The following is a 23,085-nucleotide window of genomic DNA, read 5'->3' as shown; positions in this document are numbered from 1 at the left end:
ATTTCTTTATAATAAGTTGTCAGCATCTGGGTTTAACATTAGCCGTTTTTGTATAATTTTCAAGATTTTTTCTTACGAGTGTCTTTTCAGCTATCAAACCAACTTATAACCTTAGAGTTTATACTTTTAAGTTTTGTGACTTTAACTTTAGAACACACAACTACTTCATATAATAATAACCGTGGGTATATTACCTTTAGCTTAGCAAAAGTTAACAGACACTACATTGATGGCTCTGTGACGAGATACTCCCTTGACACATTTTGTCTCTGCTTGAAAGTTACGACTGGACAGGCTGGGAGTTCGTTGGAAGAACTTCATTATGTGGTGTTATTTGGCGAACTCTGCCGTTATTTTCCTCTCTTTGCTCCATTCCATTTAATTCATAAGTTCTCTAAGGTTGATGCTCACCCCCCCCCCCCCCCCGCCCCTCCCCCTTTAACCATTTCACAGCCCAACGCAGTATGACAACATTTTAAATATAATTTTTTTAATGTAACATCACAGAGATGGTCAAATTTAACTATATTGAGTTTGATCAACTACTACGAGGAAATATTTCTTCCTTTCCTTATATTGGGCTACAAATGTGAATAAACAACCTCCACATAATCATTAAGAATACAATAAAACATTTAAGCGTTTACTCAACCCCTAACGCACCCGTTATTAAACATTCATTTTGTTTTCATGTTTCCGGCAATAACCATTATTTGTCGTCAATTTTTTTAAAATTATTTTTGTTATAGCATAGATAACCAACAATTTAATGGAATACTTGAAGTTATTATGGTTAAACTGGTTGCTAGAAATAGCTTTATACACATGAAGTCATTGGCGTTAAGCATGTAATCTATTTTGGGAATGACTGAACCTGTAACAGTACTTTCAAAATATATTTTATGGTCTTTTAAAACCTCATAAAGTATATGCAATATCAAGTTATGAAAAAGTTCTATGGCACAAAAACTGTTAGACCAATATGGTGACCTTTGTTTGTTATATCTACCCACGTAAAGGCATGGTATCAAAAGCCATATTGATTTTATATTTCACTAGCTGCGCCCCACAGTTTCACCAGCGGTTTAAAAGTTAAATTCAACTAAAAACAACCTGTAAAGTGCTAGTCGGACTCGCGCAGCAAGGGATCCTTACCTCCACACTATGCAACGCTTAGCTCGAGTACGACCCGCATTTGGCCAAATTGTATTATTTGTTTTTATAATTTAGAATTTCGACTATAACCTCACTTAGATTGACTATTGCATGTATTAACATTTATAAGAAAAAACTAAAACAAAAAAAAATTGAAAAAATTAAGTTATCAAAAGCAGCTTTATTGAAGAAATTATCACACATTTTCAAGAGCTACTACTTTTATTTTATCAGAGAGGTGGCCTCAACACCTGGTAAACGGCCTGTTATAGTTTCGGGGTGTTTTGAGATCCAAAAATTTACTGCTATACATCTCTGTAAGCAAAGTTTCTAGACTTATTGTTTTCTGCGTGTATGTAAAGATTTTTTGGTCTTGATGCATGCGAGCAGCCAACGTATAGCTGTAAGTGCGAAGAACATGGAGTGCATAGATGAGTTCCTGTACCTTTTAGTGTTTTTCCTTTACTTAACCTCTACATAAAATGTTAGGAAGTCACCTTTAAATTACTTTTATTGACGTTGATCACAGAGAAATTACACACATCACTGTTTGTATGTCTATGACCTACTATTTTCGTTATAAAATCGAATTTACCTCATTGTCACTCAATTAGGGGTGGAATTTCATAGTAATATGTGGCCTGTATGTTAATCCAGGTTATGAGCTAGCTGTATTCACAATCTCATCCAAATTCGTTCACCGGTTTGGTTGTTATAGAGTAACAAACATACACACAAACGTTCTCATTTATAATACTAGCTGCAGTACCCGGCGTTGCATAAGGTGAAGGGGACTTTTTTCGAAATCAGATGTAATTAGTAATTGTCTTCTTAATTTGAATGTCATGTGTGCAAAATAATTTTTATCATTTTCAGATCCCGACAGACGTTGTTCTGCCAGTGTATAGTTATTTAACTTATATATCTAAAAATTTGTGGCCTGTATGTAATCTTGACTCTATAAAGCACTATAGAAAAAAGCTGAAAAATAAGAGATTACTAATATTGAAAAAATTCCATTATCTAGATAATGCTCGGCATGCATTGCAATGCCTCATTCAGTTTTGTTTTTGTAATATGTTTGAAGTAGTTACACATTTATAAATCATCTATCCATCTCTCTAAATATATATTTATCTCTATCTCCATCTATATATATATATGTATCTCTCTATCTCTATTTATCTCTTTATATCTACATATTGTAAACATTAGGACATGTTAACATGTTTATAATTATTGTTGTATCTTAGCTTTATGTGTATTTTGTTATCTAAGTAAGAGTAACTATACATTTTTATGTAATGTATGAACTGCTGAGTTGTGCATGGTGCGACGACCCAGAGATATTCCATAGTTCATCAGTTGACATTGATATTTGGAATGCTATTCTTCTTTGTTGAATATTTATTTGAGATTTATTGTTCCGTTTATTACAGAGTTCGCATGTAGGCACTGTTAGCTATGGTCTTCGAGTATAGAATTCTCGCCAGGTAAGAAGAGAGGTTTGTTTAATTATTCTTTCTAGCATAGATGCTCGCTGGTTGGCCATTTCGGGAGAAACGAGGAACTTAAGTTTTGGACTGCGGAGCGAATGGACGTTCTCTGTGCGTGTGACAGTTCCTGGGTTCGGGAATTGCGCGCAGAGGACAAGAAGATACGTGGCTAACGCGTAATTAGTTATTTTTGCAAGTCTTAAGTGAAGGAAGTCTGATTCTTCTTCATACAGACTATAGGGAGTCACATTTCGCAAATACTTTTACTACCGCGTCAGGCGAATATCCGCCATTGTGTGTGTTGCAAGACTTCCGATCATCTTCATGCTGCAGTTCCTGTCTGCGCTGGTGAGACCTGCCCAATCTAAGGATTTTTCAGCACACCTGGAATGGCGTCAACAGTAGCTGTAGTCATCAATATTTCTATTGGATCGTAGTTTAGACTTTCTTTCACAGCAAGACTGCTAGTATATCCTGGAAAGCTGAGGACGAGATCAGAGGTCCAAGAATAACGGAGTTTCAACTGACCTCCCCTGAACTAAGCCGGATTATTTTCTTACTAATAACTTCTTTATTAGCTAGAGGCTCATGCAATGCAATTTAACCCTGAACATTACTGGAATTAGATATCGGTATCAATGGGTCGTCGCGTGCTAGGAAAATTTATAAAAAATTTTGAGTTATCAATGTTATCAATTTTTTTCTTATTTCCCATAATATTACTAATAAACTATGATGAATTTAAATGTGATAAATTTATAACCCCGTATGATATTCGTTCACGTTGACCTGATACTAGATACCATCCATTCATTAACATCACAAAAGAATAAATCAATAAATTTAATTACAGATGGCCCACCAATGTGGAGCGGAAAACAGTAAATTCTAATTCCAATACAGTTAACACAATAACGTGGGGTCTGAAATCGAGCCTAATTACAATATATACATATACTAGCAGACCCGACAGACGTTGTCCTGTACACACGTCGTTAATTCGAAAATTTCAAACATTCTTCAATAAGCTGTAACAATCTGGACTGTTTTGATGAAAATTATTATTCAAGAGTTATTTTAATATCTAACTTCATTACATGTACACTTATTCAAATTCGACCGATCGGTAGCATGTGAGTATATACTGTGTGTGTAAGTATGCATATACAGTATGAGTGAAGTGAAATGTAGAAGCTGTGTTAACTAAAAAGATGCATCTGTTACCACACTCAACGGATGAAATTTGTAGACTGGATAATAGCAGCCACTGTCTATGATTATTGACACGGATATTTCTAGGCGTCACCGAAAATTTTAAGTGAATGAAATTACTGATTACAGGTTGGGATATTATCCGTGGAGTGTGGCAATAACAGCATCGTAAATACAAACTTTAACTTGTTTTAAGTAAAGATAAACAATCTTATAATGAAACTTTTATAACATTTATTTATTAATTTACAAAAACTTAATTTATCTTAATGCTATTGGATGTACAATATTTTTAGTTAATCCTTGAGGTGTATAAACAAACAAATTCGATGGTTTTCCAACTCTGGAACACGCAACATATAATTGACCGTGAGAAAAACACGGATTTTCTAAATCTAAGCCACAAATTGTCATGGTTTGGCCTTGTGACTTATAGTCATAGCATATGCCAAGCGGATTGGAAATTGTAAACGTTTGAATGGTATAAGCGAATCTGAAGGAATCATTGGGATCCGTGGTAGAAGTACAAACTCACCTTGAAATTTTCCACTGAAAATAGTAGCTTCAAGAATGTTGCCCATGATTTTTTTTATAACTAATCGCGTCCCATTACATAATTTCGGAGCATTCAAATTTCGAAGCAAAATTATAGGTAAACCAACCTTCAGTCGCAAATTATGTGGTGGCATTCCAAGTAAATCTAATGAATTTAAAAATTCTACTGGATAGTTAAAAACTTCATCAGGATCAACAACAGTGTCGATCGATTTAAATGTAGTTTCATTACCAGGCAGTAATTGCTGTATTTTGAAATTGATGGCATCAACATCTAAATTTTTCGCAGCTAAAATTGCTTGCTCTCGTAGCCATCCATGATTAGTACAATTATTTCTCAAATCTGGAAAGATACTGTTTATTAACTAATCTTTGGTAGCCACCATGTTGCAAAATTTCTCTAGTAGTCGAATATATTGTGTATCTTCATACAATTCAATTTTACCATTGCCAATATCCAACAATTGTTCAGAGAATCTTGACGCTAATGGATCATTTTGAAGTTGAACGCGCATATTAATAGTAAGGCATAATTTCCTGACACTTCGCCATAGATAAGATTCTTTTAAACATGCGTTTATTTCGTCTGCATATGTCGCGCGTGGAATGACTGGTAATGTTTGTCTGAAATCACCAGACAGCAACAATAGAGCACCACCGAAAAGCCTAGTATTATCCTTGATATCTTTCAGGGACCTGTCGAGAGCTTCATGCGAATGCTTGTGGGCCATGGTACATTCATCCCAGATAATAATTTTGCATTTTCTCAAAACTTGAACCATGCCTGAATGCTTCTTTATGTTACACATTGCTTCGGGATTTGTGTGAACACTCAAAGGTAATTTAAGCGCTGAATGCGCCGTCCATCCACCATCAAGTAACGTTGCTGCGATTCCTGATGAAGCAATAGCTAATGCAATATTATTTTGTGATCGGATGCGTGCAAGTATCAATGAAATGAGGAATGTTTTACCAGTACCACCTGGTGCATCCAAAAAAAAAGAATCCACCTTGTTGCGCTGCAATTGATACATTAATTTTATCATATACATTTCGTTGCTCAGCAGTGAGCAATTGTTCATTATTGGCAACAAAAGTAGCCAAAGAAGTTCTATCGAAGTGGTGTTCCCGTTGAACATCGCTGTTGATGGTATCTACTGCTGGGCGGTTCGGCGCTGGCATGCCGAAATGGATGAGCGGCATATTCGAAATAAGAATACAAATATGCTCAATAATTATTAATGACTCATTATATATTTCTGCGGAGAATTCGATATTTTGATTTTGATTAGTAATTTCTAATCCGATGTAAAATATCCTCACTCATTGAGTCTTTATATTTGTCCCACAAAGCAGATGCTTCAGACGGAAAACACATTGTCAATCTTATTGAAAATAATTGACGAATTTGTTGTGGAGATGAGCTCAGTGCTGCATCTGCAAGTGTGATATCCCAATGGTTATCATCCTCCAATAAATGTAACTCACGACACGCACCAAAGAAAGTGTCGTATAAAGTACCATTGACTTTTCGCAAATATCGGAAAGATGTTGGTCCAGGAACGTTAACCAATAACAAACGCAAAAAAAAACATTCGCGTTGCTTAGGATGAACTGTATATATTCGACCTAAAGTATTTGTCATAAATATGTCGGTGAATCCTGGGACTGGAATGCCTCGTTTCCGTGGTTCCCAATTTTTTGATTGTTTATTCCACGCAAAAAATTTAGGAACATCAGTATACATTAATGTCCTTGCGAATTGACCAACAACATCTTGTCGGCAACAAAGGTTGAAAAATTTTTGGAGCCGTTAAAGCTTGTTGTAGTGCAGTCTGTTCTGTAAAGTAAACACGCTGTCCGTTTTCAAGATGCACAGCCAAATGTATAACAGCAGGATCCCTTTCATGTATAGGAAACGTAAAAATGCGCCAAATAGCTTCGTTACTGCTTATGTATCGACCCATTTGATAACGTGTAATTTCGTCATTGTCATTTACATTTTGAACAGCGAATACAGCTTTATCACTGCCCTTGTGAACATACTTACAAATGTATTTTATAGATTTCACTGAACTGCATAGTTCAACGTTTATGTGCGCTTTATAGGTTTTGCACAGCAATGGTGAATATGGAACTACCCAGCGATTATCAATATCTACTATCACACCGTTTGATAGACGCAATTCATATGATTGACCGCCATTGTCTACGTCTCTACGCCGGTAAGATGGATAACCGTCAATATTGGTGATAGTATCAGATTGGCATGGTTTTGGAAAACGTTTCGTACATTTTCCATTGTCCATACATGGTGACATCATGTTTAGAGTACCACATGGACCATGGATCATATTAGTAGTTACAATGTCAAACAATTCTTGATCAACATTCGGATCTGGAATTTTGGCTGAAATAATTTTGTCGATTTATTCTCGGCGTACTTTATCCACCAACCAAATCAAAATATGCGCATGAAGTAAACCTCGTTTTTGCCATTCAACAGAGTAAAGCCAACAATGTGTTTCACCAAATACCGAGTGATGTGTAATCAAATTCATCAAAGATTTTAATTTTTGTTTAAAAACACGTGCAGTGATATCATGGCGATGCATCGATGTTTGACCTGGCAACAACAAACTTTGAATTTCATCCCAGTTTGGATTACACGTAAATGTGATAAAAAGATCTGGTCGGCCATATGCACGTACGTAAGTCATGGCGTCTTGAATATACTCTTGCATATGACGCGGACTACCAATGTATGATGATGGGAGAATATATGCGCAACCGATGTTGTTGATGTCATTAGATGCATCTACGTTACCAATAACGGCATCACGCAAATGAATGTACTCCTCAGCACGAAGTTTTGTTTGATTAAATTTTATATATCGTAATCTCTCACTTTCGATTTTTACGTACATATCGACAATATACTGATGAAATAGCTGTCTGCATCGGAGAATGGTATTGTCTTCATTAGCATGAATCATCAATCGATATGCGTAGAAGTACATAGCACTAACTTTCTTGATCAGTTCTTCACCTGCAAATAAATATATATATGAGAGATACAGAAATTATTTAAAAAAAAAAATCTGTAAGATAGTCTATAAGTTGTACCTGTAGTTGGATTCCTTTGTTTAATACTTAAATGGTGTCCATCTTCTCCTTCCCAAAATATCAATAGATACTGCAATGCATCGTAAGAACGATGATTGTCTTGAATTATTTGCATCGTATTATCTCTGTGTTGAATGCAAATGTCCCGACGTTCACATGGGTCACCAGCCATAACAACTGCAACTTCATTAATAGTTGGAACATTATATGTGCCTGCGTGCTCTCCGTAGGGCACTTTGTCTGCTTTAATAATAATGGCGTAGTTGTCGTTTTGCAGTCTGCTAGAAAAAGTCTTGAACAATTGCAACAACTGGTTATGGTTTTGCAAAAACGTTTCCAAAATGTCCACAATTTCTCGTTCCTCCATCTGCTCTATATAGTTGTAAGCGCAGCGTGTGTGTGATTGTTACTCCTCATTGCCCATAAAATAAATTTGTAAAAATTTTGGATCGGCATCAGGCATTGGGAGCAATGAACCAATTTGGTGGTACACTTGACCTTGAATTTTGAATGTAGATTCGAAATTACGACCATCTTCATTATGAACAATTTTTGTTGCTCCAAATGATGTCATTTGGAAGCATGAATTGAATTTACGAATTTTTCGCAAAAACAATTTCGATTGAGATGTGGTGCCAGCTAAAAGTGTTTTTAAAGGTTCCGGCGGTGGATTTAGCGATGGCAGTGAAATTTTTCCAGATGCGTAACATAAACCAGCTGATTCATCTTTGTACTTGAAAGCATGACAATGTTGACACTTTTTGTCCATACTAACAAATCGAGATTAATGCATGTGACGAATAGTTGATTTCAGGATCATATTCAAACGCAAGGCGATTGAGTGATGCTCTTGTCAATGCTCGATCATTTTGCATCCGGCGTTGGTTACGTTCTCTATGTGCATCCGTCGCTTGTTGACGTGCCTCTCGTTGTCTTACTGCATTAGCACGAAGACGTCGAGTGCGTTGTACTGAATTTTCATTCGCACGTGTAGATGCAACTTGATCTCTCAGATTTGCATTATCCGCCGAGTGTTCTTCATCTGTTCTATTTATTCGACGATCATGGACCAATTGCGCGTTCGGAGTACGTCGACCAATATTTCTGGCTCTTCCTCGAAGACGTGGCATTTTTCTGAAAAAAAAAAAAAAACTGTAAAATAATACGAAACGAATGTGAGTTTTTTTTATTGAGAATGAAATTTTAATTAATTAACAAAAAAAAATTTATTGTAACAAATTTAAGATAAAAAACGTTATTTTTTTGCTTGATAACTTTTAAAATGAATAATTTTTTCCAAAGCAAATAATTTTTAATAAAATTTTTTTCAATTTTTTTATAGTTTTTTTTAAATAGTTTTTTTTTATTTAAAAAATGAATAATTTTTATTAAAAATGATTGAAAAAATTCGTTATGGAATCAATAAACTACACAAATAATTTTAATATTAGGGTGGTTGTTAACAAATTTATACGAAATAAACTCAAGTAATCCACAACGAATATGAGTTATTTATTGAAAATAAAATTTATAATTATCACCGAAAACGATTTAAAGTATGTAATTTTTAATATAATTTTTTTATAATTTTTTAATACTTATTTTTATTTAAAACACGAATAAAAAAACAATTTAAAAAAAAATATTATGAAATTATAGAGCTACACAAATAAATTTTTAGGTTAGGGTGGTTGTTATAAAACTCACGTTATAAAATTCTAATTTTTATTAAAAACAATTAAAAAATATGTTATGAAGTCAATAAACTACACAAATAATTTTTAGGTTAGGTTTGTTGTTAACAAATGTATACGAAATAAACTCAAGTAATCCACAACGAATATGAGTTATTTATTGAAAATAAAATTTTTAATTATCACCGAAAACGATTTAAAGTATGTAATTTTTATTAGAATTTTTTTATAATTTTTTAATTATTATTTTTATTTAAAACACGAATAAAAAAACAATTTAAAAATTTATTATGAAATTAATGAGCTACACAAATAAATTTTTAGGTTAGGTTGGTTGTTATAAAACTCACGTTATAAAATTCTAATTTTTATTAAAAACAATTGAAAAATATGTTATGAAGTCAATAAGCTACCAAATAATTATTAGGTTATGTTGGTTGTTATAAAACTCACGTTATAAAATTCTTATTTTTATTAAAAACAATTGAAAAATATGTTATGAAGTCAATAAGCTACCAAATAATTTTTAGGTTAGGTTGGTTATTATAAAACTCACGTGTTAATTTGATAAAAAATTTATACAAAATATATACTTACTTCAATTTCACCCTAAATTCGCAAAAAGTATCGTTTTTTAGGAACACTTCAAAACTCTTCAAACATCAATTTATATTCATAGTTAATATTTTAATTAGCACACGACTTTAAGCGAACACAATAATAACACAAAATTTCAAATATTTTTATCAATTTGATCGCAGCACCAACTGTCGGGACAAACTGAAATTAAAATAGAATAATATTTAATATTTGATGCTGGGATGGTAGCGCAGTCTACCGGATCAATTGTAAAACATTCCAAAATTAACAACTACTTATAAATGAAAAATTAGTTAAATAAACATTTTCTAATTTTTATTGAAAACAATTGAAAAATGGTTGGTTGTTATAAAACTCACGTTATAAAATTCTAATTTTTATTAAAAACAATTGAAAAATATGTTATGAAGTCAATAAGCTACCAAATAATTTTTAGGTTAGGTTGGTTGTTATAAAACTCACGTGTAAATTTGATAAAAAATTATTTTTTTGCTTGATAACTTTTAAAATGAATAATTTTTTCCAAAGTAAATAATATTTAATAGAATTTTTTTTCAAATATTTTTATAGTTTTATTTTAAATAGTTTTTAATTTAAAAAATGAATAATTTTTATTAAAAATTATTGAAAAAATTCGTTATGGAATCAATAAACTACACAAATAATTTTATAGAGAAATGACACACACTCACTATTTGTGTGGCTATGAAACATGATTTTTTTCTGCAATTGAAATTGTAATATACAAAAACGGTATTGAAAATAGAAACAAATATGGCGACACTATAAACTGTCAGGATCTTTATTTTTTTCTTACTCTCTACTTAGTTCCTTACAATAGCAAAACTTAATGGCTTCTAATAATGCGTTGCAATTTTTGCTTTTAAAGCGTGTTTTTTTTAGTTTTTCTTAACTCAGAATCGAGATAAAATATCCAATTGTGAATCTAAACCATCCTCACTATTTGTGTGGCTATGAAACATGATTTTTTTTCTGCAATTTAAATTGTAATATACAAAAAGGGTATTGAAAATTGAAACAAAAATGGCGACACTATAAACTGTCAGGATCTTTATTTTTTTCGTACTCTCTACTTAGTTCCTTACAATAGCAAAACTTAATGGCTTCTAATAATGCGTTGCAATTTTTGCTTTTAAAGCGTGTTTTTTTAGTTTTTCTTAACTCAGAATCGAGATAAAATATCCAATTGTGAATCTAAACCATCCTCGAATCCCCGTGAACTCACACACAAAATTTCATCAAAATCGGTCCAGCCGTCTATGAGGAGTTCAGTGACATACACACGCACACAAGAAATATATATATAAAGATACCTCCAACTATCTCTATCTCTTCTATATATAAATCTCTATATAGCTCTATAATTTATATATCTCTTTATCTAACCCATTTTATTCTCTATACCTCGCTCTATCTCAACCTATCTCAACTTATCTCTGTGTCTCTCTCTACATATATCACTCTATCTCTGTCTCTCTTTTATATTTAAATAAATTTTGTCATGCGTGCGCACTTATACAACAAAAACAGACGATGTGCCGCTATATAATATGAAATAAAGACATTTTTTGAAACTATTTGTGCTCCAACTATTGCCAAATAGTTATACCGTCACAGAAACCTTCACGGGCATGCGCATAACAACTCACCAAAATTTCATCGCAATCGGATGAATGGTATAGGAACGCATACGGCACAAACAAAAGAAAATTCAAGACATGACAAACGCATCAGACGATGGTGCGTTTAAAATTCAAGGCAACTCTATATATTGACGAAGTTAAGAACAAAACTTTTATTAGCGCCTTTATTTTGCTAGCCACTGCGAGCTCCACTAAGCGGGCTGGTCTCACCAAGGAGAAAAATATGTATTTGCCAGACCTTACATTGTGTATGATCGTGTGCAGACATAGAGAAATGACACTCACTCACTATTTGTATGTCTATGACCTATGTCTTTTTCTGTTATTTAATGAAATAATATCTTTTTCACTCCCTTAGGGATGGAATTTCATATTAGTATGTGGTCTATGTGTTATTCAAGGTTATGAGCTCGCTGTAGGCTAAATTTCATCCAGATGTGTTCAGCTGTTCTGGCGTGATTGAGTAACATCCATCCATCCATCCATCCATCCATCCATCCATCCATCCAAACTTTCAAATTTATAATATTAGTGGGATTTAATCTACATAACCTTTATTAAAGGGCTGTTTCTAGAATTTCAACTTCCCTTACATTTCTTTCTACCACAAACAATTTTAACAGATATTCAGTAAATGTATTATCATGGGTTTAAAAAGTCGCGCAAGTGATGATAATTACGAAGAGCTGCGATATCTCTTGAAAATACATGTGACAGAACAACAAAATAAGAGGGAGTTAGAAGGTACGAGTTAATTTTTTTTATAAATAGTACTTAATAAAAATAATTACGAGAAAATATCACCTTGCCTTAAGTTAAACCGGGACAACTGTTTTGCTACAAGACAATAATTCACTGTTTCAATCAACGTATTTAGAGGTAGTACATGATGGACTTGAAGAGAGGTAATGATGTGAGTGATCACGCTGGGTTCAACGTGAAACGAGACATTGCGTGGAAAGTTCCGCGTGGTTTGGCAGTTCCGCGAATCCAGTCCGGTCCTCAGAGAGGTATACAATGCGAGCTGATTGTTTGCGAACAAGCGAACAAGCGGACGCAGCGACGAGTTGACGAGTTGCGACCCGCCGAGGGACCGGGTCGATGACGCAGTGGAAGCGGCGGCCGACCTTCGCCGTGCGCGGACATGGCCCCTGGATATTCATCAAGCCATGATTCATCTAAGGGCAATTTCGCTTGATCAAACTTCATTAAATGAATCAAATTCATATTCAATATCAGAATTTGTCATTTATAACAATGTTAGGGAGAGCTCTAAATTTTCACACACACACCCACCCAACACACACACACACACACACACACACACACACACACACACACACACACACATATATATATATATATTTATATATATATATATGGAACTATGATTGATTAAATGTCATTTTTGGTCAAATAAACTTTATTAAATGAATCTATTTCTATTTCAATATTAGCATTTTTCATTTATAAATATGTTTGGTGGGTAGTCAACATTATCAATTATATTTATATAAAATCTATATATTAATGAAACTATGATTGATAAAATGTCATCTTTGGTCGATTAAACTTTATTAAATGAATCTATTTCCTATTCCATAATAGCATTTGCCATTTCTAAATTTTAAGGCTCGGGAGCTGGGGGGTGGTGTGGGGCTACCTTTGCATTTATATATTTTAAACCGATATATTTATAAAAAACCTGATTGATCAAATAGTATTTTATGTTGATCAAACTTCATAAAACGGCACTATATCATATATAATACTGCCATTTTTAATTTTTAAAATGTGTGTGGGGGGGGAGGTGACTTAGCAATAATAATTTAATAAATTAATTTGTTCAGATGCTAATATCATGTGATCAAATGAGATGAAATGATGATAAAACGAAACTATTTATAATAAATGATTTTCATAATTGGAGGAGGGAATGGCTTAACTATGAACATGTCCCTGACGTATAAATTAGCTTTGAAGCCAAACTAAGAATTAAAGCTAAGTAAGGTGGCTTTTTTTTTATAATATTCCACCTACAAAAAATCACTGTAGACTTAAGTATATACTTTATGTTATTAAATAAACTTAAATTTAGGGGCACACTAACACGAAGTATAAATATTAATAAAAATTATACCGCATAGAGGTTTAGTGCGTCTTCAAGAATAATTACCATAGCGATATCTTGTGTTGTGCGGCATATTATTTTAAAGGCGAAAAATACTTTTTTATTTTAATTTAAGTGGTCTTAAAAAATTCACTTTCGTCTAGTAAGCAAAACAACCTTTCAATTTAAGACCCGAATAAAATGTGATCCAGTTTAAGTATGTAGTTTTAAATAAAAATTTTAATTACGATTAAATTATTTTCTGTGAAAACATGAGTGGTCTAGGGCATGAGTTCTTCTAATGTGAAACGAAGTAATTTAGGTGATGACATGTTGTAATGTATCTATCTTTTGAAGATACACTTCGAAGCTAAGCTATCCTCGGTGAACACTACACCGCTCCGCCCTTGGCTTCAGTCAGCTGTTGGGAATTTGAGGAATTGTTTGTAGGTTGTGTCTCGCATAGAATTTATCCTAAAAATTTGGCACATGGTTAGAAATCATTCCATGTTGTATTCCACTGAAATTCCTACTATTTATAAGGGTCCTTATTAGCACATTGGTAGCTCATTTGTATGGACCGGCTCTCTGTTGCAAAGGGACGTGGATTCGAATCCCAAGAAATGGGTGGTTTTAAGTATGTGCCGCTTCAATTCGTCACAAAAGGATATGTCATTGTAATTCATGATGTCATATTTAGCCAGTGAAGTTTGGCTAATTTATGGGGAAAATTACCAATGGACCAAACATTTAAAAAAGGAAAAATTTGGCCGTGAATATCAACGCGTTGCACTCATATGGCGAGGGGTCGTTCTTTTTATCCCAACATTCTTGCGTGACTTAGAATTGTGCGTAATGTGCTTCTACACAAAGGGGTCAAATTTCATTATAACCTTGAAGGTCTCGCCACCTTAAGCATTTGTGCATAATCGTGCGACGTAAAACTTCATCAAACAACTAAAGTTTCAGTGCTCTATCAAAAATGAAGGTAAAGAAAATCATACAAACAATATTTTGCAGACAACTGTTTTCTTTTTTAATTATTAAAAAAGTACCATGAACCCAAGTGATTAGATTTATTCATTTGAATTTAATTAATTCATGTTTTGAGAAAATCACTTAATAAATTTATTTGAATGTACATAAAACTTTGGTATCTTATTCAAAGAATGAAAATAAGTTATTGATAGCAGCAAACCATTAATTTTGTTTGTAAATGACAAGTTTCTTACGCATTTTAAAAAAGGTTTTAATTGTAACTGAGAAATTTTATTAGTTTTGAATTTTTAAGTTTTGAGTATGTAAAATCAAGTAATATTAATACTACATATCTCATAAATATACTTTCGGGATATAGCGACTGAAAAAAATAATTTTTGGATCCTCATATTTAGGTATATATTTGGCTCTATATTCATCTGTAAGAGATCCGCTGAATATTCAACTTTTTTTATTTGAAGTTATCTGTTCCTTTTTTCTTAATAATTAATCATGTTTCCTTTAGCCGAATGCCTTTAAAATTATTTTTAATAATTTAAAATGACTTCTGGAATATAACTTAATAATTGTAATATCCATTGTTAATAAGAAGGATAAACCTTTAAATTGGGTGTCAAAATTGTTTTCAGCTTCGTCCTCTAAATATTTTTTCTAAAACATTAAAGAGTAAGACAAAATAAAGTCTCTTAGATGCTTAATTTTTTGCGAGATATACAGTTCATTTTGCCATAAGGTTGGTTAATTAATAGGGAAGTGTATGGTGTATTTTTTTAATTTAATATTTTGTTTTTCTTTACAATATTGAAAACTATGGATGTTATTAAAATTTTCATAGTATAAAGTGCATTGTTTTAGTAATTGAGCTTTAATGTAGATAAAAATAAAGTACTTTTTTTTAAATTAAAGGTTAAAGTAGAACATTGTGGAATAAATATACTTGAAGGGTTCTTCGTCATAGTAGACCATAAAATGTGCAATTTGAGGTATTTAAACGCTTTTATGTGTACTTAAATAATAGCACGGGTTCGTTTATGTAGCGGAAGTAAAATTTTGAACTTGTAACATTGTTTTAAATTATTTAAATCACGAGACATTTGCCTTTAATAATAATGCGCTATAACAACTTTCATTTAAGCGTCATGGATGAGTTTAAGAACTAATATTGGTTTGGCTATGATCAAATCACTAATCAAAACGGAACGTATTCAATATATTATACATATTTTATTGAATAACCATATTAAAGAAATATTTCTAATTAATTATATATGAAAGAAAATAATTAATATTAAGTACCTATTCGAGGGAATTCCGGCTAAATATTGTTAAAACATTTGTCGTAATAATTCCAAAGTTGTTGAGTATATAGAAAATGTGCAAATTTTCCGACCGTTATAAAACCGTTTTTTCATTACAGCTGTATGGTAATAGTATAATGCATACAGAATTCTTAATCGATTGGTACTCTTATAATTAGAGGTTTACATAAATATTCATTATAACTATATTTTAATAAGTTTAAAGAGGCTTGTTTGCCATTATTATATCGGAATAGAGTAACATAATAGATTTAATCACTCTCTACTCTAAAATCTAATCATTTGGAGACGACATTTAATCGAAATTATAAACTTACACAATTAAAAAATGATACTAAACAATTCATTCATGGTATCTCATCTATGTGAATTAGTTTAGAGAAGGTCAAATGCGCAGGAAATGCACCACATATTTACGTTAATTTTTCTGTACAATAGTACGGGTTAATAATCTCCGTTACATGTTGAAGAACGTTACCGATTTATTTTAGGTCGTACCTTAACATGACTGCAACGTCTCGCGCCATTCGAAGGCACAGTGACTGACACAGAAGGGGTAGGGAAGGAGTAAATATCCCCCCCCCCCGAAACTTGGAAAAAAATTCAGTTTTGTATATCAGTCAAGGCAGTATGTTACTTTGGGTGATGACACAAGGTGAGCTGTTACAACACCTAAAATTTCCACTGTGCTAGAAGTCGCGTCGCCTACAGCTACAACTTTAAATCCTTATGTCAGTGTGTTATATTGATTGGAATGTAAGTGTTTTTGGAATACATATCTGAACCACGGAGGTATAACCCACTATGTCCACGTTCGGGCAAAATGTACTTTTTAACCATACATTTACCAACGCTTGACGTTATTTCCAGTGGAATACAACACCATCATCTACGATATGTCAAAAATACACATATTTTGAGTATAAAATAGTTGAGTAAATACGTGATGTAGTATTTAAAATTATTTAAACCGCTTTCATGAAAAAAAAAAATGGATTTTGTGACTTAGTGTATTATGCCTCCGAGATACAGATATGTTAAAAACCTAAATATTTTGGACTATTTTTTGAAGTTATACTTCTTTAGGCACGTTATGAAAAAAATGACGAGAATGAATTTTTACAGTGCGCCCGCACCATGTAAATAAATTTTTACATCATATAAAAAGACTACATACAATAAAAGGCTACCTAAAAAATGTAATTTGTTGCTTGAAATCTTATAATTTAGCGATTAGTATCGAATACTGATCCGTATCATTAAAAAAATTTATTTGTTTTAATATTATTATTGATATAAATAGTGTTTATAAACTTTTTAAAGTGTATTTAAATAGGCCTAAGTGAGGTTATGTTCTAATATGTATAATTAATTTGAAATGTAAACCATTAGTTAATAAATAATAAAAATTAATTAGAATTGACATTCATTATATTTATCGATTTTCATTATTGATTAAAGTTAATCACGATTATTATACCAAATTAAATAATTAATTTTATGCACAGATATACAAATATTCAATTTAGAGTATTTATTGAATTTTTTTCTGTAAATTGAATTTATACTTTAATAAGCGTAATTTATATATATATATCACTCCGGTCCTTTTATTATTTTATTTGTATTAATTATTTGCATCCAAAATTGAAGTTGGATATTTTTTTATAATAGCCTGTAGTATAACTTCTAGCGCACGTTCACGGAAGTACCCTTCGGAAAGACACTGCTGCATCTCGCCACCGGCCGAGTGAAGCAGAAGGCAGATGCTGACCTGCTGTGCCCGCTGGCCGAGGATCTGGACCGCAGCTGGCGGGACCGCGCCTCGTGCATCATGATGGCGGCGGGGCCCTCCTGCACCTTCAGCTCGCGCGAGGACCGCACGTACAGGTACGAGATCACCGCCAGCGGCAGCACGTACCTGCAACACGAGGCCTTGGTTCCACACAGGGGCGCGACAACAGGGGGGGCAAGGGTATTTTGCCCCCCCCTTCCCCACTGAAACATTGAAGTGGTGGCAAACGGGGGCAAAGAAAGTGCTGTGTAATCAATTTTTAGATGATAAAACTGCTTAAATAGTACCACTTTCCACCTTGAAATACAAATTTTCCCGGGGGAGGACCCCCGGACCCCCCGCTTCAATAGGGGGGATCGATGATTCTTTATATAAAGATATATTGTCCCCCCCCCCCTTTTGGAAATTTAGTTGTTACGCCCCTGGTTCCACAAACCCTCGATCAGCCGTTCACTCGCTCGCCAGTTTTGCAAGACTTCTCTTGTTTATAGGACTTTTCAGTATTTGTATAACCGGTACAATAACCTAAACCTGCGAAAACCTAATCTCTAAATAAAACTAATTTTTTCGAGAAATATAATGCTTGAACTTCTACTCTACGTACTATTCATGCAACTTTCATAGTCCAAAAAATAAAAAAAAATAAAGGAATAATTGAGAAAATGTTTTTATGTAACGTATCAAACCCATAGCTACCTTTTACGGATAGAAGAGAAAATAAAAATTAAAAAAAATATATCTGTATATGCATTAACGTGGCTAATTTTGGCGTCTGACCCGGGCTCGATGAATAGTAAGTTTATCTCGGTGATAGAAGGCTTTGCACGCGACAATAGTAAAAAAAAAAAAGGTTTTACAAATCGGCAGATTAGCGCTCCAAGCAGCATAGCGCTCAACTAACTCAATCAGCTTGGCGAACTCAATCGACTGTTGTAAGACAGACACATAAAAGTAAGTACAAGTAAAAAGTAAATACTATCAGTAAAAATTAATTTCACTTGCTTGCAGCAAAATACTCCCCGCCCCCTCCCTTTTACTAATACGCCAAAATAAAAATAAAAATTAACAAGTGAAATAAACAAACACCTACGTCACCAGCTCCTATGGCGCACGCAGCGGGAGCGAGCAGCATAACGCAGATTTGGGGAAATATTTTGCTGAAGGCTAGTTTTATTTTAATTGTAGGTTAGAACAGGTCCTATTCTTAAGAGGGATTAGGCCCCGCCATATTGGATTATTCCATTTTTTTAAATTATAAACTATTTATCCTAATTTTTTTGGCATGCCGAGGCATAAATCATACCTTCCCGACCTTCTATACCTTGTTGCAACAACATATTTACCAACAGGCTCTAGTCTGTAAGCGCCGTGAGGAATTAACTTATCGTTTCTCGCGGGCGACTGCAACTGTCATGATGATCGTATCATTTCACAAGTTTTGACTTCAGCAAGTGGCTACAGCTAAGTCATATGCCATGTAAACCAAAACTTTACCGCTGAAGGTTTATTGCAAATGTTATAAAAATATTTAAAATTGCAGTGAGGCATAACCCCGCTTAAAATACAACTATTTGTGATTGTCGATTGATGGCGTCGTCACCCCTGTCTCTTCTTTGCTCCTGAGCCTCGCCTCCGCACAATGGCTCCCGGCGGCATAAAGCGAGGTGGCACAGTGGATGGACAATGCAATCTCGTTCCAGAGGTCCCGACTTCGTTACCCACTGTCTCTAATTCGTGGCCAGTGCGCGCCACCATCTTCAATGACCCCGGTGTTGAAGAGAAGTGTGTCTGTTTTAACGAGACGGGATGATAAGTGTTTCTAGCGTCTCTCTAAGCGCGCAGTCTTCTCGTCGTGCACATGGAAACTGCGAGATTTAACCGGTAACCGTAATATTATGCCAGATAAATGAAGATAAATATGTACTGCAAGTCTCTCAAGTGCTTTCAAGAATCTGAAACTTGTGTTTCTTATCTAAACTTTTTTTTTTGAAACATACATTTTTAGCCATTTTCACTCTTAAAAAAAATACAGTTTTAAAAAATGTATTTGTTCTTATGCACACGTGTTAGAAGTTATATTTCTATGGCGTTACTATAATAATTAATCTGTGTAAGGGACCTAACAACTGACACAGATTTTAAAGTGTATGATTTCTGATGTTATTTGTAATGGTTGCAGAAGTTCTTTCATTCATGTAACGTAAAATTTCTGACACCAGTTGGACCAAAGGGTATGTGGGAAAATGGGTGTTGTGTATATATGGAAGGGATGGTGAGGGGGAGAGAGGAGGGTGCTGGGTCTGTGATCTTCGCACTTGTCACCTGTCTATTAAATTTCTAGGGAGTTAATCATAATACACTGACAAGTATTTCTAGGATCTTTCTATTTATTTGTCTTCTCTGATTGCTCACTGCTGTACTCTTCTAAAACTAAAGTTTAATAACTAAATACGGAGATAGAACTACATAACCGTTCTTAGTGGATACTTCAGTGATCATCGTAAACAGACACACACTCGCGTATTTTGAGCAGTTTTTAAACAGCGTGTTTTTATTTTCTTAATATCTGCACACGGCGCGTGTGCCCGGTCAGGCGGGTTCTTAAGCCAAATAAACCAAACTGAATCCAGAAGCTCGCGGCAGGCGTCTCGCGGCTCGGTCACAACTGACGGCGATGCTGTTGGTCAGCCCCTGATTATAGTCTACACTGTTAAAATTTACTTTTCAAAGGAGGATTCGCCTCAAACAAACAAAGAGTTCTTCGTAATTTCAGATAACCGGATATTCGCATACACTTAACTATATTTAAACTTCCAAAGTTTTATTATATTCTTTTTTTTTGGTGGTAAACAGGGCAAGCACACGCGTGCAAGAAATAAAAATATTCAAAAAATTTCGAAGTTTTGCTGCTGTATCAAGATCATTCTTTTTGAGTCATGCTCAAAGTAGGCGAACTTAGTGCCCGCAAATTTAAGAAGATTCCTGGATAATTTGTAACCAGCGTTCTTCGTGGTTATAAAGTGGAAGATTTTAGCAGCGTAGCGGTTCGCGGCGCTCGTCTTACGGTGCTCGGTCCCCGCCGCGGAAACGCACCCGTGGGTGGCCGCCGGCTTGTGCCCTTCATCACTTAGGCGATCCGCTAAGTTTAGATGGAAACATTTCATAAAGCTACTTTTCAATACCTGTAACTAAAGGGAATGTCATAAAATGTGCATACAGTTTTTCTAGACAAGTGCTACATAAACAAATATAAACTAGGTTCACCTTTAAGTTATACTGCTACGCAAAAAAAAAAAAAATCATGAAGCGAAGTTACTTACAAAAATAGGCACAAGGAGACGTGATCCATCCCTTAGGAACCAAAGGAACCAAAGTCTCGGCAAGACTTATTTGAAGTTCACTTGAACCTTCTAACTGTGTGAAATCTCTACTGGGCTCTTTCTATAAACATACTAGCTTATGAACTGTGCATAATTAACTTCTTAAACCTATATGAATGACGCCAAAAACTTTCTAGAAATTTAAAAATTAAGAAACGAAAAAAAGTACAATTACTTAAAAGTTGCATGAGTAATGGTCAATCATCTATACAAGGAACTAACCAATTTTGTGCTGGAATATCAATTAAGAAACATAAAAAAATATTTACGTGGTAACTACTATTCAGTCTGTTTCACTTAATTAACTTAAAAATATTGAATAAGTGTTAATGATACATTAAAATCAACACCAAACAAAGAGCAGCTAATTATTTTCGTCGTCCTCATTTGTTTTTACAAGTACAAGTAATACCACTATTATTTAACTAACACTATCTAGAGGACCAGTTTGTTAACTCTGTTTGAATAAATTCTTAAAGTTAGATGTATCATATTTTTCATTAATCAGGTAGTTGGTAATAAAACATAATTTTATATAATCATAGTTTAAAGCACAAATTTATTTCGGTTGTGGCATCAGTCATTGAGATTATGATGGTCCTCAAGTGCACAGAAACCTGTGAAATATTCAGTAGTACTCCTGTTTCCAAAAGTTTTTCTCAAACAGAAATTTTAAAAAAATATTTACTTTAATTTCTTATTTTAAACAGTTTTTTCTCACATTAAGACTTCAGGCAAAGGTATATAGGAGCGTGTAAAACATCCCTTAGGCACCAACTAAATTTTAGCAATGACTAAATCTTTACGAAAACTAACCGCCGAATAATATATTATTGCCTCTCCACATGAGCTTGGTTCGACAACCACGATCAGCATACCAGTTCTTGCATAAATTACCCAGATAATAATTTTTAGGAAGACCACCTAATGAAAGACCTGGAACTATAGAAATATACCATTGATTTGTTTGTTTTTTTTATTCAGAAAATGAACAATAGAAGCACAGAGAAAAAAAAAATTCAATCGGTTGTTTTATTCCTCACGGCGGCAGGGAAGCGCTCGAAACAATGGAGCAGCAGAAGGGGGGAGGGGTGCAGGGCGTGTCAGTGTTGAAGCTACCGCTGCTGCTATCTGGGGGCGGGGATGGGAGGCGTGCTCGCCGTCAGTCAACGCCAGGCCCAGGGCGGTCCTATGGCAGCGTTTTAGCTGGCGTGAAGGCAAGAAATAAATGAGCGAGTATTTCAGAACCCGCCAGTGATGTGTAACATCTAACCTCGGGAACGAGCAATTTAATTTTGTGTTCTGGTGATGCAGATACACTTATAATACGAAACTATAACACGAAATTTTATGTAGAATTCTTGAGAAAGAACAAAATGCCGCGCGTGATAAATGTACACAAATATTATGTTTTCAACAACATTTCTGGACGCGAGCCACACATAGTTACCGCACACACCGCTAGAATTCGCTGCCGGAGCACTTACGTCACCTATCGAATCATTTGATTAGCAAGCTGAAGTTTTAAATTATATAATAAAACGGCTCCGATAAAAGCTAAAAGACTTAAAAAAACTAAACCCCGTCTTTAAAACTGATTTTCGACAAGGATTTTTAATCAAAAATAGCGACCCACCTCGGCTTCGCACGGGTGCATTGCTGATACTAAATATACTAACTATAAATATAAATATAGACTAAAAACAAAATATAATCAACAAATATCAACAACAAAAGATACCTATTTTATTGAGTTCTTTTTTGAACTTAAATACCCTACCTTAAACTACGATTTTCTACAATTAAATAAAAAATATTTTACTTACCATTCATTCGACTAAAAACAAAAGATAATGAACAATTATTAACAACACGATCTATTTCGTAGGGTTCAGCCAGCGTTTGCAATGTAAGCGCAAAAAAAATGTGTTTATTTACGACATCACATTAGAAACCTCTAAAATTATCAGTGTTTCTCTA

General features: G+C 33.9%; 1 protein-coding gene across 1 annotated transcript in view; it reads right to left on the bottom strand.

The window, feature by feature from the left end:
- LOC134531315 (uncharacterized) overlaps positions 1-23,085 on the bottom strand; it is a 187,631-nt gene that overhangs the window by 31,093 nt on the left and 133,453 nt on the right. The window contains exon 4 of the mRNA XM_063367009.1: positions 17,643-17,851. Within this exon, the coding sequence (XP_063223079.1) occupies positions 17,643-17,851 (209 nt within the window). The remainder of the gene's footprint in view (positions 1-17,642; positions 17,852-23,085) is intronic.

This window comes from Bacillus rossius, chromosome 3 (assembly GCF_032445375.1).
Source record: "Bacillus rossius redtenbacheri isolate Brsri chromosome 3, Brsri_v3, whole genome shotgun sequence".
NCBI classification, from domain to species: Eukaryota; Metazoa; Arthropoda; class Insecta; order Phasmatodea; family Bacillidae; genus Bacillus; species Bacillus rossius.
Note: the sequence above shows the minus strand (reverse complement) of the source record. Positions and strands in the feature narration are given on the sequence as shown.